This window comes from Cetorhinus maximus, chromosome 12, assembly GCF_964194155.1.
Source record: "Cetorhinus maximus chromosome 12, sCetMax3.hap1.1, whole genome shotgun sequence".
In the NCBI taxonomy this organism is placed as follows: Eukaryota; Metazoa; Chordata; class Chondrichthyes; order Lamniformes; family Cetorhinidae; genus Cetorhinus; species Cetorhinus maximus.
The window spans coordinates 76599872-76621362 of record NC_135890.1 but is presented as its reverse complement, the minus strand read 5'-3'; the positions used below and the strand labels follow the sequence as shown (position 1 = coordinate 76621362).

The 21491-nt window shown below is 42.7% G+C and overlaps 1 protein-coding gene across 3 annotated transcripts in view; it reads right to left on the bottom strand.

The window, feature by feature from the left end:
• Positions 1 to 21491, bottom strand: part of LOC144687599 (oxysterol-binding protein 2-like) — a 336708-nt gene that overhangs the window by 64023 nt on the left and 251194 nt on the right. For all 3 annotated transcript variants that reach the window (XM_078553932.1, XM_078553934.1, XM_078553935.1), the window contains one exon: positions 8584 to 8782. In XM_078553932.1, the coding sequence (XP_078410058.1) occupies positions 8584 to 8782 (199 nt within the window). The remainder of the gene's footprint in view (positions 1 to 8583; positions 8783 to 21491) is intronic.

Sequence of the window (21491 nt, the reverse complement as noted above, 5' to 3'; positions counted from 1 at the left end):
ATCACGTCCAATCTGGTTGAGAATAGTGGTGTCACTATAAACAGCCGAAAATATAATGATTTGATTTGCGTGGTTATGTTGCATGAATTTGTAAGCTAACATTAGAACGTAACTATCCTGAGATTCTGGTGATGTGTGCAGTGGGGTCAGGGGTGTTTCAATTCTCCAAGGTTATCTGTTCTAGTTGCATGGATTTGAGGCATATTTGACGCTAGGACCCTGGTTCGGCTTTATTAAAAACAGAAAATGCTGGAAATACTCAGCAGGTCAGGCAGCACCTGTGGAGAGAGAAAAACAGAGTTAAGACTTCAGATCGATGGCCTTTCATCAGAACAGGGAAAAGTTAGAGATGTAATAGGTTTTGAGCAAGGGGTGGGTGGGACAAGGACAAAAGGAAGGTCTGTGATAGGGTGGAAGACATGAGGAGATTGAATGACAGAAGGGTTAGTTCTACAGGGCTAAAGGGAATTGTGATAGGGCAGGGAAATACAAAGATGGGCCTGGAGCAGGTATTGCTGCTGTCTGAAAGCTAAAATAAAAGAAACACCTAAAAACACAAGAAAATGGGGGGGAAAAAGGCCTTCTCAATTTCCCTGCCCCTTTCACTCACTCTAACCTGACTCCCTCTGAACTTGCTGCACTCCGTTCTCTCAGGTTGAGCCTTGGCCCTGTAAGATTCATTCTTCTGTCATTTGATCTCTCCTTTCTTCCATCCTGTCGTTGTCCCACCAACTCCTAGCTCAAAACCTATCATATCTGTAACTTTTCCCGATTCTGATGGAAGGTCACAGACCTGAAACGCTAACTCTGTTCATCTCTCCACAGATAGTGCCCAACCTGCTACATTTTCTGTTTTTATTTCAGATTTCCAGCATCTGCAGTGTTCTGCTTTTCGTTTTCTGTGGATTCTTTCACAGGTCAGTTCTTTTATTTCCACTGCACACACCACAGGAATCTCAGAATAGTTACATTTTAACAATAGCATGCAAATTCATCTAAGATAACCATACACATCAAATCATTATATTCTCCAAAGCGCTATCTAATCAAGCATACTTGTATTACTGCAGCCTAAGTGTGGCTAAGTACTGGAAATATGACATAGATGGATACTATAGCTGAATCCATGGCTTCCAAAGTTGAAGTGATTTATGAGGATCAGTGGAACTGGAGATTATAGACAGACTGTGAACTAGTTTGTCATTCATTCTAACAGGTAATTTATAGTTTCTGTTCCAAAAATAAAATTTTTAAGAGGCTTTGAGAGTTAAGTGAAAAGTAAATGAGGACAGTGATGTAAGGGCTTGTGGGCAAATGGGATTGTGATGCTGTAATACCAGGGTTTGTATTCTAACCATAAATGTGAATATTAAGTTCCTTATAAATTATTTCATTCATCGCTGTCTCTTTCACACTGTACAATGACAGCGCCTGACACACACTGTACAATGCCTGGCATGCACTGTACAAAGCCAGCGCCTGACACGCACTGTACAGCGCCTGACATGCACTGTACAACGCCAGCGCCTGACACGCACTGTACAGCGCCTGACGCGCACTGTACAACGCCAGCGCCTGACCCGCACTGTACAGCGCCTGACGCGCACTGTACACCGCCAGCGCCTGGCGCGCACCGTACACCGCCAGCGCCTGATGCGCACCGTACAACGCCAGCGCCTGACGCGCACCGTACAACGCCAGCGCCTGGCACGCACCGTACAACGCCAGCGCCTGGCACGCACCGTACAACGCCAGCGCCTGGCACGCACCGTACAACGCCAGCGCCTGGCACGCACCGTACAACGCCAGCGCCTGGCACGCACCGTACAACGCCAGCGCCTGGCACGCACCGTACAACGCCAGCACCTGGCACGCACCGTACAACGCCAGCACCTGACGCGCACTGTACAACGCCAGCGCCTGGCACGCACTGTACAACGCCAGCACCTGACGCGCACTGTACAATATCGCCGTGTGACATGCTCTATATACACTCTGTTAATCATATGGTTCAATCATATGAGCCTCCTGACCACTTTATGCTGAACAAGGGATTTCTGTGTCTGCATTAAAACAGCTGGGGATGTTTCTGTTCTGAATATATTACAGGAGTTTTGAGGCTGTGGCCCATACAAGGGTCAGATTAATTAAGCCAGTTTCATTTTCATACACTTTTTCAATCACTCAACGTTACCGCAAACAGAATGCGCTTGCAATGTTCAAGCAGATTTGGTGTTCAATTTTTAAATGTCAAGAATGCTTTGTATTGAATGTGGTATTTTTATAGCCTCTCACTATGGCAACGGCTGCGGTTGTTTTAACGTTCAGAGCTCAAATCCTAGGAAAGATCCACGGCTGTGGTAATGGAAGCCTCTCTTGGGGTCAGTGCAGCAATTGGAAAGAAGCAAAGATAAGCTAGCACTAAAATCAAAGCAAAACATCGTGAATGCTGGACATCTGAAATGTTTCCATTTAATGAAAAATCATCGACCTGAAACACTAACTGTTTCTCTCCATAGATGCTGATAAGTTTACCAGAATCTTGTTTTTATTTCAGCTAGCACTTCTCCTTCTAAGTGTTAAAAGCAGGACTAAGGTGGGGGCTAGAAAAAGAAAATGTTAGCCTTTAAGTATTCCTTTAATCAGTGTCATTTACTTCACATTGAGTTCCAAATTATGAATTTAACAGGGTTACCTATGTAATATTTTCAGTGGCAGATGATAGAGACTTGAGGTGACATGTGCAGAGGTGCTCAGTTAGATATAATGACCATTTGCACTATTTCTATATGAACAATTTGAATTTTTGTGATGCTTTTAAGGTGGAAAAATGTCCTAAACATAATCAGACAAGTGCGGTACCTGAGTCATAGAAGAAGATATTAGGAGGTGACTAAAAACTTTGCCAAAGTTTGTGAGTTTTAAGGAGGATTTTAAAATGAGGTGGTAAAATGATGGGTTTTCAGGGAATTCCAGAGTGTGAGGCCTAGCCAGCTGAAGGAATGTCCAGCATGAGGGCAAAGGATGGGGGATACACTAGAGGTCAGAATCAGAGGAACACAGAGCTTTCAGAAGATTCTACAGCTGGAGGAGAGTACAGAGATTGGGAAGAACAAGGCTATGAAAGGATGAAATAGGCAGTCTTGTAATGGGGAGATTATGGGGTTAGAAACTCAGCTTGGGATCAAAGAGAACAATAAGGTTGTGAATGGACTGGTTAAACCTGAAAAAGCTGCTGGGAAAGAAGATAGAATTAGCAGGGTAGGGGCATGTGACGGGGAAAGACGACAATGGCTTCAGTTTTCCAATGTTCCAATGAAGGAAACTGCAGCTCATTCAGGCTTGTTTATCAGGCAGACAGTCTGACACACAGAGACAGTGGAAGGGCCAAGAGAATCGCTGGAGAAGTACAGCAGGGTGTTGTATAACCTGAATGCAGAAAATGTCTTTAGATTATGTCTCCAAGCGGTAGTACGTAAATGATGAAGAGGAGGGGTCTGAAGATAGATTCAGGGGTGGGAACAGAAACCACTGCTGGAAATGCTCAAGAGCACACACGTCGTTTGTGATGTTGGTGAGGATTAGTTCAGTCCGTCGCAGGGACAGAAATTCAATAGGTGTTGTTCTAACATGGGAGTTGCGTTGATCACTGGACTTGGGGTTAGGAGGCATCCATCTATTTCATGGTTTGACAGAGGAAAGGAAGGCGGGAGATAAAATGGAAGTTTATATGGACAAAGGGGTCAAGAATGGGTTTTTTGAGGAGGAAGGTGATGATGGGAGGTTTGAAAGTGACTGGGACAGTACCGGAAGAAAAGGAACCATTTACAATGCCAGCTAGCAATGGGACCTGGAACTGAAGTTAAATGGTCAGCAGTTTCGTGGGAGCATTTCTTTCCCACATGGTCAAGGGAACAGGAAATGGTTCTCAAAGACAAGATGAATTTGAAGAGGGCATGAAGGGAGATAAGGGGGAATCGAGTGAAAGATGTGATTTCAGGACGAGCGCAGGGTGGACCTTTTTGGCCACTTTCTGAACGCACCTTCCATGGCCATCAAGTCCTGACACGGGACTTGAACCCAGAGCTTCTGGCCTAGAGGTAGGGACATTACCACTGCACCATAAGATCTCCTTTATCCCTATACAGTATATATCATAATTGACATGGATGATGATACATTATATTGCAAACTATAATTCCTTCCACAAGGGCAAACTTTAGTAATGCTACTGTTTCAATTCCGCTTGGACATTTGGCTCTAATCGCATGACTGTGATAAATGGTGGCATGGTGTACTTTTGCTAATAATGGCCAAGTTGATACATCATATTCTGTCCACTATAAATGCAGATTGATAACTCATCAATGACCTTTACCAACTGAATCAGTGTAGAGTGTAGCAGCTTCAGTTTCCAATTTGTCTTGATGCATCCAATGTTTTTTTGGTTTCTACACCTGGTATTTTCTCAGGAATAGCAATGCCAGCCACTCCTGTAATTCAAAATATACCTTCTCTTGCACAACACTTAGGTAAAGAACAGTGAGTCTTCGGGTTTAGAATAGAGATGCAGATACTGGAAATCTGAAATAGAAGCAGAAAATGCTATGGCAACATGAGGAGAGAGGAACAGAGTTGATGGTTCAGGTTGACGGGTTCTGATGAATGGTCATTGACCTGAAACATTAACTGCTCCTCTCCATTCACAGGTGTTGCCAGGCCTGCTGAAAATGTCAGGGTTTTTAAAAAATCTCTCACTCATGTCCTGGATGTTTCATATGCCGCAATACAATTCTGCTTCATTTGGAAAGTGGATTGAGTAGATAACACATCAGACCAAGAGCATGGCTTTAAACCAAAACAGATAAGATGTTAGTAAAGGCCCCGCCACATATACTGTACACATTCATCGTGGCCAGTCATATATTGTGGGTAAGTAGCACTAACCATTTACCATTCTCACAGGAGTCAATAACAAAGTCAATTTTGGCACATTAAGGGCTCCAACTATTTTGGACAATTCAGTAAGTACTTCCTCTGTACTCACCAATTTGCTCTGATTTCAGGTTTTCAAGTAGTTGCAATCAGCTGCTCACATCTCATTAAACCGTGATTACTTTAGTGTTGAGATGCTGAATGCAGCTGCTGACATTCAGAGGCAGTTACTAAGTGAAGACTTCCTGCTATTTTTAAAGAAATATTAGCTAGAATCATAGAATCCTACAACTCAGAATTAGGCCATTCAGCCCATCATTTTGTGCTTGCTCTGGGAAAGAACTATCCAACTAGTGCTACTCACCTACTGTTTCCACACAGCCCGAGACTCTGTTCCCATTCAAGTAGTTATCCAATTCCCTTTTGAAAGTTATTATTGAATCTGTTTCCACCACATTTTCAGGAAGCACATTCCAGGTTACGATAACTCACTGACAGAAACAACACTCTCCTCTCCCGTTTCACCTCTGGATCTTTTGACAATTATTTTAAACGGTGTCCTCAAGTTACTGACTTTTCTGCCACTGGAAACAGTTTCTCATTTACTCTATAAAAACTCTTCATGATTTTGAATACTTCTATTCAGTCCCTCTTTACCTTCTGTGCTCCGAGAACAACACCAGCTCCTCTAGTCTCTTCACGTAGCTGAAGTTTCTCATCCCTAGGACCATTCTACTAAATTTCCTCAGCAACCCATCCAAAGCCTTGACATCCTCCCTGCAGCGTACTGCCAGAATTGGAGAAAATACTCCAGCTGAGGCCTACCCTGTGATTTATAAAGGTGCAACATAGCCTCCTTATGCTTTGGTACTCCATACCTTTATTTATCAAGCCAAAGATCCATCTAAATAATGCCAGCACACCTGGACGCAGTCTTTTGCTCTTCTTTTGAAATCTTTTATGCCCGCCTCAGAGGGCAGACTTGCTTGGTTTAATATCTCCATGAAAGGAAGTGCCTGCAACAATGCAGCACTCATTCAGTGCCGCACTGGAGTGTCATCCTTGATTAGTGTGCTCACGTCTCTGGAGTTGAACCTGAACCCACAACTTTCTGACTCGGAGGTGAGAATGCCGCCCACGGTGCCACAGCTGACACCTCACCCGATTGCTCTGGTTTTTGGTTTTACCAGTCACTGTGTATAGTGGGTAAATTGTGTTAATAAAGATGCTTGCGCTCTAAGTGAAATTGTTAATCATACATAAGAAATGGGAACAGGAGTAGGTCATTCAGACCTTCAGTTCTGCTCAGCCATCCAGTAAGTTCATTGATGATCACCTTCCTCAGCTACACCTTCCCACATCAACACCATATCTCTTGATTTCCTTAGTCTCTATCAGTTTCTAATCTGAATATACTCAAGGTCTGAGCATCACAGCTCTCTGCTGTTGAGAATACCAAGGGCTCACAACCTCACTATTCTTTTCAGTATAAAAAAAAAGACATAACTCACTCTCTCTGTGAGTATAGGTATTAGAGTAGAACATTACTATCTAAATTGTGAAACTTGGTGTTCCAAACTTGCCTAGTTCTTCTTCTGATGAAGAGTCATATGGACTCGAAACGTTAACTGTATTCCTCTCCACAGATGCTGTCACACCTGCTGAGTTTTTCCAGCTATTTTTGTTTTTGCCTAGTTCTAAGTTGCTGGCACAATGTTAAATATAAGAGCTTCTCTGCGAACTACAAAGGAGGCAGCCAGGAGATTCCCCCTCGGGTACACAGGCTTCTCAAAGAAATACAATGCAAGCCCCTCCAAACTTAAACAAAGAGCTGAATTTCCCTCTTCAAGATTAAATGCAGGCAAACTTTGGCAAGAGCTTACAATGCTTGCCACAGAATGTGAAATTTGGGGCTACTTAGCTCCTGGCATTTTAACTTCTTTTCTCCAGCAATTCGCACCTTCTGAAGCCTCCCACAGCCTGATCTCTGAACTTGTGTGTTTCCCTGTGTGTTTTCAACTTCTCACAGGCTGTTTCCACATAATAAAAAAAAAATCAATATAAACATGCCTTTTTTGTTACGGTGCAGGTACAAACAACACTACACCTAGGTCTGTGTAAAATCAGCTGCAGTATCAGCTGTAGCTACAGCTCAGCCTCTCTGCACATTATGCTACATGGGGTGGTAAGTTTTCTATCATAAAGGCAAAATACCATGGATGCTGGAGATCTGAAATAAAAAGAAATGTTGGAAAAACTCAGCAGGTCTGGCAGCACCTGTGGAGAGAGAAACAGAGTTAACGGTTAGAGTCCAATATGACTCTTCTTTGGAACTGGTAGTTTTCTATGCTGGGGGCTGATCTATATTGTTGGGGGGGAATATACTCTGCACCTAATGCTACAACTAACTTGCGAGTCCTTGACAGTGCAGCAAGGAAACCTGATCTTGGATGTAATCCATGCTGTATCTGATTTTGAACTACCTGAAGATAACATTTGGGGAAAAAAATAAGTTATAAACAATCTAGCTCCCTCTTAAATTGCCTCAAATTACTTTGGAAAATTGTTTGCTGATTCAGTTACAGAACACTCTAGTCACAACATTGAGTTTGAATTGACCCTGAAATTCCGTAGGGATTCTCTTGGTCACCCAGCTCATCTTCGGCAGAAACCAAGAAACTGTATTCAAAGTCTGTGTTCAGTTGTTTACCACAACTCTCCAGTGGTTTCACAAGTTTCCTGGTTGAGTTACAGCCGGAGAATTCCCATCAAATTACAGGGTCGTAAACTCAGGAAGCCTTTAATTGTTTGAAGGACTTTAGCTAACTACCACATTCCAGAACTAATGGAAATAATGACCCAGAACAAACTACAACCACAATAACACGGTTCAATAACAAATTTCCCTCACTGTTTAAATGATTCTTTATTAAGCCTGCATGTGAGATGCTACAGTATGTCACCTGATGCCAATGGTCTTGATCAAACATGTTGTCGTTGCTGATGCAGGCAATCTGATTGATATCCTAGGAACTGCAGAAACCATGTCTGGGAAGCGGCTTTACAGGATTTTTTAAACAAAAAATCCCGGAAATGGAGACACGTTTAAATTAATGGAAATATTTACAATAGCCACCCTGCTAATTACTGTACAAAACAAGACATCAAATTATTTGTGGATGTGGCCATAATAAAATGACTCATTGATCATCCATGAGAGTCAATCACCACAAATCTGAGAACCGATCATCAAGGAAGATCGCAGGTTTGAAAGGTGGGGTTTGGCAGATATCAGGGTTTGACATATTGTGAGGGGAGCCACGTGTGAATAGGGCCTTCTCTTCAAGGCCTTGCTAATTAAACATCAATTTATAAGGTCCATGGTGGATGGCTGGGGTCTCTATGGCTGCCTTCTCTTCTGTGGTCTTGTTTGTGCCTGGGTTGTCCCATTAAAGGAGCATGCAGTGTCCACTGGTAACCTCAAGCCTTTCGCAACCAGTGGGCCTCACAGGGTATACAGGATACAATCGAGACTCTCAGTCACATTATGATTAAATTATCATTTGCGCAATATCCCTTTATTTAGGATTGTTAATTTATCACACTTGCAGCAGTGTCTACCTTATAGGCTTAACAACCATGGCTTACCTTTACTAGTGCTGGAAATCTCTGTGGAGCTTGTTGGCAATGCGGGTGCTCCACGGCAAGCACGTTCCAAGCTGTTGTGCTGCTTGGCTAGTTGCTCGATGGTCTCCTCCAGGCGGATGCGCTGTTCACGCTCATACTGCAAAGCACGTTGCCATTTGCGACTGTGTGTCTCTGCTAAATCCAGAAAGTCACGGCATGCCTGGGAACAAAGTACCAGAAACCAATAACAGATCAGCAAAGAGGAGGATAAATTCTGCACACCCTGCACCCATTTCCGAAGCCACCCCCCAGCTACTGGAGAGGTTTCACGCAGAGCCAGTGAACATCGCAAGTTAATAAGCGTAGTGCCAATGATTTTCTGTTTGTTGACTGCAATGGATGGGAAATCACAGGCAGTGTTTGACTGCAATTTGTCAATAGATGCTGGGTGCGTGTGAGACAGAACTGGCAGTGTGAGCTCTTGGCAAATGTACCCTATTGTGCTTTCAGGTCCAAATGCGTATCTACACAAATAGGAACTCACCCATGTCCTTTAAGAATACAGAGGGGCACGGGAATTGGACAGCAGCGCTGGCCGTCTCCCACCATATATTTCACAGGAGGTCATTTGAATCTCTAGAGAAATGGCATGAATGTTTAGTTACACGATTTCCTTGGGGATTCTACCAGTTTCCCACCAAAATTGCAGTGTGAGATTGAGAGAATCTCGGCAAGTTGCCAGGTCTAGATACAGAGCGTTTATTTGTTCTCCGAATTTGCATAATATCACATTTACTGTCCATCCCCTAGTTGTTGAGAAGATAGTGTTGGGTCGACTCTTTCAACCGCTGTGGTCCTTGTAGCCATGCCGCTTGCACACTGCTGTTAGGTAAGGGATTCCAAGAGATTGATTTATGTCCAAGTCAGACTTATTTTAAAATTCACTCCTGGCTGCCCATCCCCTCCTAATCTATCCTTCTTTGCCTCAGTGGCAATTTCTTTTTACTCTGTGAAGCACCTTGAGACATTTCTCTGCATTCAAAGGTGAAGCTGAGCATCATCAGTCTACATGTAGAAGCTGACCTCAAGGCTGTAGATGATGCTACAAAGGAACAAAATGTAATTGGGGAAGGGGAAGAGCCCGAAGCCAACAGCAATACAATTTGCTCATCTCAGTATGCCCTCACTCTGCATAGTTGTGTATCTCTAGTCACGGTATGAAAAGAGAAGAAAATCACGTTCCGGGTCAACTGCATGGGGCACCTTACAGCCCTGGAAAGAATAGAACTGACGTCAGAGCACTTCAAGGACACAGTGCTAGACTGAGCTATCTGTCCAGTCATCAAATGGATGGTTAGTCACAGTGGAGAAGGAAATCCATGAAAGCCTACTGATGTTCTGTCACCAGCTGTCAATAGCCAACCTAATAAGTATTGCACAAAAATTCTGAGGCATAGATCTGAACAGGTCTTGGATGTGGGGCAGAAACCTTTTTCCAGTCACACTCTGCTCTAATTTTGAATTGGACCCTAAAGGCTTCAATCACCCTCACTTTCAGAAGGCATAATTTAAAAAAAATTCATTCATGGGATGTACGCATCGCTGGCTGGGCCAGCATTTATTCCCCATCCCTAATTGTCCTGGAGAAGGTGGTGGTGAGTTGGGTGGTGTAGGTACACCCACAGTGCTGTTAGGGAGGTAGTTCCAGGATTTTGACCCAGCAACAGTGAAGGAACAGCAATATAGTTCTAAGTCAGATGGTGAGTGGCCTGGAGGGAAACTTCCAGGTGGTGGTGGTATTCCCATCTATCTGCTGCCCTTGTCATTCTAGATGGTAATGGTTGTGGGTTTGGAAGGTGCTGTCCAAGGAGCCTTAGTGAATTCCTGCAGTGCATCTTGTAGATGGTATGCACTGCTTCCACTGTGCATCGATGGTGGAGGGAGAGAATGTTTGTGAACGGGGTGCCAATCATGCGGGCTTCTTTGTCCTTGATGATGTTGAGTTTCAAGTGTTGTTGGTGCTACACTCACCCAAGCAAGTGGAGAGTATTCCATCACACTCTTGACTTGTGCCTTGTAGCTAGTGGACAGTATTTGTGGAGTCAAGTGGTGAGTTACTCACCTCAGGATTCCTAGCCTCTGACCTGCTCCTGGAGCCACAGTATTTATATGGCTAGTCCAGTTCAGTTTCTGGTCAATGGTAACTCGCAGGATGTTGATAGTGGGGGATTCAGTGATGGTAATGCCACTGAATGTCAACAAGTGATGGTTAGGTTCTCTTTGTTGTAGATGGTCATTGCCTGGCACTTGTGTGGCATGAATGTTACTTGCCACTTGTCAGTCCAAGCCTGGATATTGTCCAGGTCTTGCTGCATTTGGACATGGACTGCTGCAGTATCTGAGGCGTCACAAATAGTGCTGAACATTGTGCAATCATCAGCGAACATTCCCATTTCCAACCTTATGATGGAAGGAAGGTCATTGATGAAGCAGCTGAAGATGGTTGGGCCTAGGACACTGCCCTGAGGAATAAGTTCTTTGCCTCGGCAATTTTAGAACATGTTTCTGTCATTTTACTTATTCAAAATAACAGGCAATGCCATTGTAAGATGCAAAATGATCTAAAGTTAACTCATTCTCCCTCACTCCCCAGTGGAATCTGAAACAGCAGAAAGAACTTGCATCTATCTAGCACCTTGCACATCCACAGGGCATCCCAAAGAGCTTTACAACCAATTATTATTTTTTTGAACTGTAATCTCTGTTAGATAGACACAGCAGCTAATTTCCATGCAGCAAGATTCTACAGACAGCAATGAGGTAAATACACAATTACAAAAACAAAGTACAGCGGTGGCTGGAAATATGAAATAAAAACACGAAATGGGGCAGTTCTGGCAGAATCTGTGGAGAGAGAAACAGAGTTAACATTCCATGATGAAAGGTCAAACTGAAATGTTAACTCTGTTTTTCTCTCCACAGATGCAGCCAGGCCTGCTAAATATCCAATTAATCTGTTTGTCACGGTGTTTCTTGAAAGACAGATGTTGCTAGAAAATCAGTAGAACAGCTCGTGTCCTTTTCCTGGAGTCTCTTCTAGTTCCTCCTGCCCATTTTCCTGGATTCACACCTGCTTCCTCCTCCCACCCTTTCCTTGATGGTTTCTTTCTCCACCCAGATGTCAAAACCGAGACTGGGAACTTACTCTGCATGTGTTCACTAGTGCAAATCTACTTTCAACCATTCTGAAGAAATATTTTGAGACACAACTGCCCCACCTTTGTTTGCACTCAGGAAAGCATATCTTTTTTCCTACATTGCATCCTTATTCCTCACCCATGAATCACTACAGTTGGATAGGCAAAACCAACCATACAAACATATGAATTAGGAGCAGGAGTAGGCCATTCAGCCCCTCGAGCCTACTCTGCCATTCAATAAGCTCATGGCTGATCTGACTGTGGTCTCAACGCCACTATCCTGTCTGCCCCCTCATTAGTGAAGAATCTATCTACCTCTGCCTTAGAAATATTCAATGACCCTGCCTCTACCGCTCTCTGGGGAAGACCCTCAGAGAAAAAATTTCTCCTCATCTCAGTTGCAAATGGGAGAGCCCTTATTTTTAAATAGTGTCACCTGGCTCTAGTCTCTCCCACAAGGGGAAACATCCTTTAAGCATCCACCCTGTCAAGTCCCCTCAGGATCCTAAAAGTTTCAATAAGATCACCTCTCAATCCTCTAAACTTCAATGGATATAGGCTCAACCTGTCCAACCTTTCCTCATAAGATACACTCCCCGATCCCAGAAATCAGTCGAGTAAACCTTCTCTGAAATGTTTCTAATGCAATTAAGTCCTTTCTTAAAAAAGGAGGCTATGACTGTACACAGTACTCCAGGTGTGGTCTCAATGCCCTGTACAATTATAGCAAAACAGCCCTACTTTTCAGTTCTGTTGAAGGGTCGTGAGGACTCGAAACGTCGACTCTTTTCTTCTCCACCGATGCTGCCAGACCTGCTGAGTTTTTCCAGGTAATTCTGTTTTTGTTTTGGATTTCCAGCATCCGCAGTAGCTTTTTTGTTTTTAGCCCTACTTTTATGTCCATTCCCCTTGTGATAAACAACAACATTCTAATTGCTTTCCAAATCACTTGCCGCATCTGCATACTAACTTTTTTGAGATTATCAAGTGAAGTTTTTTCTCCGGCTTCCTTTGTTTTGACAAGGTATTTTGTTCACTTATTTTTCCTTGCGTATCCCTCTGCCAGAACAGCTGTGAAATCAGGCAATGCGAGGTAGGAAAAGAGCAGATCTTACAGGTAACTCAACAACTGCCACTTCCACACCATGGGACAGCTACAACCAGTAATTCTACAGACCATGAATCAGGGTTAGCATAGCAGGTAGTGCCAGACATTGCATCAGCCCTTCATAGCCAAGTTAAACTGTTACACAATACAATGAGGTGGGGGGGGGGAGACAAATGTTGAGTTAGAGTCAGCACACAATCCAAATGGCAGTAGTTTTTAAATTGTGTTCCTTAGTGTAGGTGTGGGTGAAGCTGCTTCATAAGTAAACAACTTGCGTTTATATAGTGTTTTTAATGTAATAAAACATCCCATGGCACTTTACAAACAAAGTTGGACACCAAGCAGCATAAGCAGATACTAGGCCATAAGCTTGGTCAAGGAGGTTTTGCTTTAAGGAGCGTCTCACTAATGGAAAGAGAGATATGGGGGGCATGAAATGTTTAAGGAGGGAATTTCCACAGGTTAGGGCCTTGGCAGCTGAAGGCATGATGCCACCAATGGTGGAGTGATTAAAATCAGGAATGCTCAAGAGGCCAGAACTGTTAGAGTGCAGAGATCTCAGATGATGCAAGGTGAGAGGAGGTTACACAGATAGAGAGGGATGAGGACGTTGCTTAACCAGGAGCCAAAGCGCTAGGGAAATGGGTGAGCAGCAATGGTCCTACGAATTTCTTTTTTGGAGTGCGTGGGTGGTTTATTTAATTGCGCGATCCCTTTAAAATTCATGCCTGGCTGTGCACAAGTTAAAGGTGCCAACTTGTGTGCAGTGACTTTCAGGTTGCTGTGCAACTGCGCAGGAGACATTGGTGAGCAGGAGCTGATGTGAACTAGGACACGGGCAGCAGAGCTTTGGATAAGCTCAAGTTTGCAGAGCATGGAACAAGGGAGGCTGCAAAGAATGTGTTCGAATAGTCAAGTCTGGAGGTAACAAAGGCATGGATGAGGATTTCAGCAGCAGACTCAGCTGATGTTGTGGAATTGGAAATAGGCAGTCTTAGTGGTGGCATGGTTATGTGGTTGAAAGCTTACCTTGGGGTTAAATAAAACACCAACATTGTGGTTTAGCCTCATACAATGACCAGGGAGAGGGATTGAGGTGGTGGCTAGGAAGCAGAGTTCGTGACAGGAATCAACGACAATGGTTTCTGACTTCTGAATATTTAGTTGGAGGGAATTTAGCTGTGGCTTAGTTGGCAGTACACCCATTTCTGAGTCAGCAGGTTGTGGGTTCAAGTCCCGCGGCAGGATTTGAGCACAAAATTAAAGCTGACACTCCAGTGCAATACTGAGGGGAGTGCTACACTGTTGGAGCTGCCATCTTTCAGATGAGACCATGGAAGCTGTCTGTCCTCTTGGGTGAATATAAAAGACCCCATGGCACTATTTCGAAGAGGATCAGGGGAGTATCCCTGGTGTCCCTCGATCAACATCACAAAAACAAATTACCTGGTCATCATCACACTGCTGTTTGCGGGAGTTTGCCATCAGCAAATTAGCTGCCGTGTTTCCCATGTTCCAACAGTGAGTACACTTCAAAGTACTACATTGGCTGTAATGAGCTTTGGGACAAGTGTTTGTGAAAGGTGCCATAAAATGCAAATCTTTCTTTAAACCTCTGCTCACACAGTATAGGGGGGTTCTCCTCTATGAAAAGGAACATGATCTTTTATACACTTTCATTCTTATCAAAGGTCTAAAATGTAGTGGGTTCACCATAAAGAAGCATCTAAAAGAACACTTTTTTTGAAGGATTTGTTACTTTCAAAGTGGTTGCGTTTAGAGGCCTGATTTTGAGCAGTATTCCACTCAAGACTCTTAACCCTTATGGTATACGTCCTCTTACTGTTCTTCACTGTAAAATGTATTATTTGACAGTTTCCTGCATTAAACAGCAGCTGCCATCCATCTGCCAATTCCGTTAACTCATAACCTTCTTTAATCTCCTATATCAAGGGTCAGTGTTGGGACCACAACTTTTCACTTTATATATTAATGATCTAGATGAAGGAACTGAGGGCATTCTGGCTAAGTTTGCAGATGATGCAAAGATAGGTGGAGGGACAGGTAGTATTGAGGAGGCAGGGAGGCTGCAGAAGGATTTAGACAGGTTGGGAGAATGGGCAAAGAAGTGGCAGATGGAATACAATGTGGGGAAGTGTGAGGTCATGCACTTTAGTAGAAAGAATAGAGGCATAGACTATTTTCTAAATGGGGAGAGAATTCAGAAATCTAGAGTGCAAAGGGACTTGGGAGTCCTAATCCAGGATTCTTAAGGTTAACTTGCAGGTCGAGTCGGTAGTTAGGAAGGCAAATGCAATGTTGGCATTTATTTCGAGAGGACTAGAATATAAAAGCAGGGGTGTGCTGCTGAGGCTTTATAAGGCTCTGGTCAGACCACGTTTAGAATATTGTGAGCAATTATGGGCCCTGTATCTCAGGAAGGATGTGCTGGCCCTGGAGAGGGTCCAGAGGAGGTTCACGAGAATGATCCCAGGAATGAAAGGCTTAACATATGAGGGACGTTTGAGTCTATACTCGATGGAGTTTAGAAGGATGAGGGGGGATCTGATTGAAACTTACAGAATACTGAAAGGCCTGGATAGAGTGGACGTGGGGAAGATATTTCCATTAGTAGGAGAGACTAGGACCCGAGGGCACAGCCTCAGAGTAAAGGGAAGACCTTTCAGAACAGAGATGAGGAGAAACTTCTTTAGCCAGAGAGTGGTGAATCTATGGAATTCATTGCCACAGAAGGCTGTGGAGGCCAGGTCATTGAGTGTATTTAAGACCAAGATAGATAGGTTCTTGATTGGTAAGGGGATCAAAGGTTAGGGGGAGAAGGCGGGAGAATGGGGTTGAGAAACTTATCAGTCATGATTAAATGGCGGAGCAGACTCGATGGGCCAAATGGCCTAATTTCTGCTCCTATGTCTTATGGTCTTATTCTTTTTTGTCAAGCATCCCAACTTAATATCAATAAACTTCAATATAATTTCTCTAAATAATTGTATTACATGGAAAAGATACTCCAGAACAGATTTGGAGTATCACAATCTGCCTTCTATTAACTCCCAATCTTTGCTTTCTATTCCTTAAACATTCTTCTATCCATGTGGCCACATCACCTTTAATACCAATGTGTCTTAATTTTTGTAACAAACTGAATGCAGCAAACTAAAAAAAAAACTTTGCACAGCTTGCCCGGAACTAAACTCTGTACTGAGAGGCAGACAACCAGGTAGGAAGAGCTCTGAAATTTCACCAGTATCCAAAGTTGAACTTCAAACTCTACAATCCACACTATTCAACTTTGAACTAGTGTACCACATAGACAAGATTCCAACAGTCCCAAGAGCATAGGAATCATTGCGCTCCACGCAATTTTTGATAATCTACTTGTACCTTTAACCTGAAATCCCACCCTTGACATTTTTTGTGTATCCTGTACACCCTTAAAAGGGCATAATTAATACTGAATCAACTACTTTAGCTGGGAGCCCTTTCTATAAACCCAAGACTGTTCAGAGATGGATCTCTGCAGCATCACTTGAGTTTTCTTTTATTGAAAAACCCTGGTGAAAGATCAAGGCTCACTATCAGAGACTATCTAACAGAGTAGGAGAGGGGTAGATCAAGATCACCGGTTGGTAAAAATGGGTGTTAAAAAACATAAACTGTGCAGAAAGGAAAGAGGGAGGGAGGTAAAACGTTCCACAGTCTTGCAGTGCTGGGAAAGGATGAGTTAGAGTTAGAGACAATAAGGCTCAGCACACGGTTCAGCAAGCTTTCCCAGAAAGTGACTGCATTGCGCAGGCCAGGAAAGTCCTAGGATTGATTCCAAAATTTCAGTTAGCTAGTCTCAACTATGATAGTGGGAAATGATGGCAATGATCTTGGCGTTCCTCCTGTTAATAGAATCCAAGCCGGTTGATGAAGTCAAAGCCAAGAAGCAGAGCTTTCTTTACTTAGAGAGTTTACTTACTTTGTTCAGACTTCACAGCTCTCCTATCATACCAGTGTCCCAGCTGTCCCCTATTTATATCTGCTCCCAATTAAACAATGCCCTTCATCTGTGAATCCTAACAATATCATCAACATATTATTAACACTAGCTTTTGAAAATCACCAACTTTTCTGTTTCTGATCACCATTCAGAGACTCCTACAGGAAGCATTTATGTGTTGGATATCTGTTCATAAGCAATGCAATGACATTGACACATTCTTCAGTATTTATGCACACAGTAGCATGTTACCATGGCAGTGTTATGCTCCAGATGTCAGCACCTTTAGCTAGTGAAAATGGTTGCGCAGGGCAGCTGGCAAGAAACTCCAGTAGACTGCTTGGAATCAGTCCTGCTGGTTCATGGAGAAACTATTGCTTGCTTTTTGCCCTTTTGGTTTTTATCAAACCACCCTTATGATAGAGGTTAGCTGGGAAACTCGGAGCACCACAGTAGTAAATGAATTCTATTGGTTCTACTGGTAATGAAACAGGAGCATACTTCCAGAAATGCTTTCAGTAAATGGTTGGGGAATTCACCTTTATCAGCAAGACTTGTGGAATTTTCAGCACCAGTGACAGTGCCATGTGAATCGCAGTCTCTCTGGGATGGATTTCTTTGATTACAATTTGTAAAAGACTTGCAACCAGGTTTGTACAACGACAAACACCTCACCTTCTGCCTAAGAGGAATGCTGCAATTTTCTGTAAAAAGCTACTTAACATAGTTGCAATTATTAAATCCTACTCCCTTAATGAATCAGAATGAGGGCTTTACAAATGCTAACATCACAAGCAGCTATGTCATGCTGGGTTTGCATATTTTCTGGTCCTTGATAGAAGCCAGAGAGATGTTCATTAGATTCAGATTCCAAAAATATTCCATCAGCAACAATAAACAAATCTTCCTCTAGACGACCCAATAGCGTTCCCAAGTCAGCTGTGGTATTTTTTCAATTCGTTCATGTGGGCGTCATTGGCCAGCATTTAAGAGTCAACCACATTTTGCTGTGTGGTCTGGAGTCACATATAGGCCAGACCAAGTAAGGACAGCAGTTTACCTTCCCTAAAGGGCATTAGTGAACCAGATTATTTACAACAATCGACAATGGTTTCACTATCATTAGACTTTTAATTCCAGATTTTAATTCCACCATCTGCTGTGGCGGGACTTGAACCCGGATCCCCAGAGCATTACCGTGGATTACTAGCCCAGCGGCAATATCACTACTTCATCGCCTCCCCTGCACTTGATTAACACAGAATAAAGTTCCCTCTATTCTTCCCAAACAGTCCAAGATTGCATCTAATCTGTGCTATAGCCAAAGGGACACCTCCTTCTAATCTGCCCCAACAATGTATCAAAATCGAATTTCTGAAGAGAATCCCTGTCTGCACTAGTACACTATTTCCATTTCCCAAAGCCTTCTAAATGAAACTGGACATTTAGCACAAATTCGTGTTAAAATTATTAACAGTGATAACATACTAGCTCACACCACTGTCTAATTTCCGTTGCAAATTAGACTTCATAGATAGGTCCTGTGATAAAAACCCGTGGTCACATTTCTACCTACCTTGGACCAGAACCTTGAGTAAGTTTTTCCCCTTTTTGTCTGTCTTCCATATAGTTGGGTCAGTATTTGTAACTATTTCACTCACTATGTTTAACATGTCATGGGTTGCTGACAAGCACAGTCTTATAATGTCAGGCATGTCAAACCACAAACTGACAAATAATATGCACATGCTTTTGTGCCTAAATGGAACCACTTAAATGTCCTTCACCATAGGGAACAGGCAGAGGATAAACTGTGCACAAAAAAATCTCCAGGAACATCACGGATACTGTTAACCACTCCCACGTAACCTGGTTGAATGGAGCTAGCAACCTGAAGCTGGAATCCACAGGAGAAAACAACGTACTTCATTCATGCCCAAACATACAAGGGCCTTTGACACTGTGTTGATGTCTGAATGTTCCGAGGCTAAATAAAGTCCTGATAACTGCTTTCTCAAGAGCTGTACGTGCCAGAACAGAAATGGCAAATTTCCACGTATTTATAAGAGTCCATTTGAATAATTAATTCAATAACATAACCTAAACAGGAAACATTGATCAAAACTATCGACTTAACATAAAATCGATCAGCTTTGCACAATACGCTACCGTCTCTAGGCGATATGTAGTGGTATAAAAACAAAAATTGCTGGAAAAACTAAGCAGGTCTGACAGCATCTGTGAAGAGAAAGACAAAGTTAACGTTTTGAGTCCTTATGACTCTTCTTCAATGTAGTGGTAACTTGGTCGCATTGAGTGCAACAAAGCAAGTGCACATTAAACTCAAATTAACTGAGCAATTTCATGCTCTTATCAGAAATTTCAAATGAAAGGAGTGAAGGGGAAAGAGTCTGCTCCATCAGACGTTTACATGGTGAGGGGAAAATCAGCCGCAATTTGCAGGGAGTAGTAAGGGGTATAGTTCATTGGAACGCTATATGATGTGAATAAAAGGGAATGTGTTTAGTCCATTGGAATTGTGTGCCTGAATCACGTCTGCTTAGAGAAAGTCAGAATCTACACACGGGGTCAGCATTTTGCATCACAATGTGTGAATAACAATTTTAAACTGATTGACTGTCAAGCCAGTATCAGATCGAATTGAGAGTCATAGGACTCTCATTGAATTGCAGAGCACATCAACCGAGCTAGTCACAGTGTTACATCCTTGTACTGCTGCTTTGACCCTCAATAACAATACAGACAGTTTATGGATGTTTACCGAGGTCACTTTCATGCAAGCAGTTTAAAAAACATAGTAACTGTGTTTATACATGCAGTGGATGGTAGATTTTTCACTGGATTTATCACGGTACCACGGTACAGCCGAAGATGGTTAAAATCATATTGTGACACAGTCTTGCCTGCCAGTGCACCCTTACTTTCTTGTTGAGCATTTATCAACTATTGTCAAAATGGTTATTAAACAAGGAGACACAAACTCGTGTCGGGCTATTACCATGTCCCTGGTGTAACATAATTCTTGCCAATCTCTCATTTAGACCCAAATCATCACTAATTCGTGATTTAATGAGTCTAACCCCAGGCAACAGCTAACCTATCAAAATGGACCCCACTGTGTAATTGTAACTCAGCTCAGAAGGCATCATTTATGATATTCAGAAGCAAAAGCCCACAGTGGTGTCAGCAGTGACTGGAAGACCCACAGCATACTAATAAATCATCGTCCCCAATTCAGTGGCAGGAAACTCAGGGCTGCTGTGAGCTTCCCAAATTCTTAATGTAGATCATTACTTACATGCTCAGCTTGCATGTAGTGCTACAGTGCATGACAACTTGCATTTAGATATTGCTTTTCACGTAGTAAAAACATTCCAAGCTACTTCATTGAGGTGTAATCAGAGAATAATGGACACAGAACCAAGGAGGAATCTTTAGGGCAGGCGACCAAATGCTTGGCCAAAAGTTTTAAGCAGTTTTAAAAGGAGAAAGAGGTGGAGCGGCGAATGGGTTTGAGGGGGAACTTTCAGAACCTGGAATCATAGAACAGTTACACAGCACAGAAGGAGGCCATTCAGCTCATTGTGTCTGTGTCAGTTCTCTGCAAGAGAAATTCAGCTGGCCCCGACTCACCGTCTTTTCCCAGTAGCCCTTAAGGTCTAGACAGTTGAAGGTATGGCCATCAATGATCAGGCAAAGGAACTGGAGGGTGCATATGAGCCAGAGGAATGTTGACAAATAACAGATTCTATATCCTCTCCCCAAGTGCAAATTGATGGCCCAAGTACAGCACTACTGCAGTTCAGGGATAATCAAACTGGCATGGTAACGATCTTGTGTATGTCCACATATACACAGTAGAATTAAGTTATCCAAAGTGAGTTTAGGAACAAATTCATTTTTATTTTTCTGCCTTGCACGTATAGCCTGGACAAATTATTGACAAGACAAACATGCACCAACTTTCACAACAAATCAGCAGACATCAGATCCTCAAAAATAAAACTCTTGCAATATTGAGCCAATTTACAACATCTATCACATATCTACAGCCTGAATTCAAACTATGAAAATGTAAGGTTGGGTTGATCTTCACATAAAGTGATCAACACTTGGAGTTCTCAGAAAGAGTGGGACAAGAACCCTGGAATCACCTACGAAACTGAATGCTGCAATGAAGGGGTTGTAGGGTCTGTCTGGATGGATGAATTAAGATAGGCTGAATGGCTTTTCCCATTGGTTAGATCTTGTGTATCTATATCTACATACACATGTATACTGTACACCTTGTGTATCTATATCTACATACACATGTATACTGTACACCTTGTGTATCTATATCTACATACACATGTATACTGTACACCTTGTGTATCTATATCTACATACACAAGTATACTGTACACCTTGTGTCTCTATATCTACATACACATGTATACTGTACACCTTGTGTATCTATATCTACATACACATGTATACTGTACACCTTGTGTATCTATATCTACATACACATGTATACTGTACACCTTGTGTATCTATATCTACATACACTTGTATACTGTACACCTTGTGTATCTATATCTACATACACATGTAT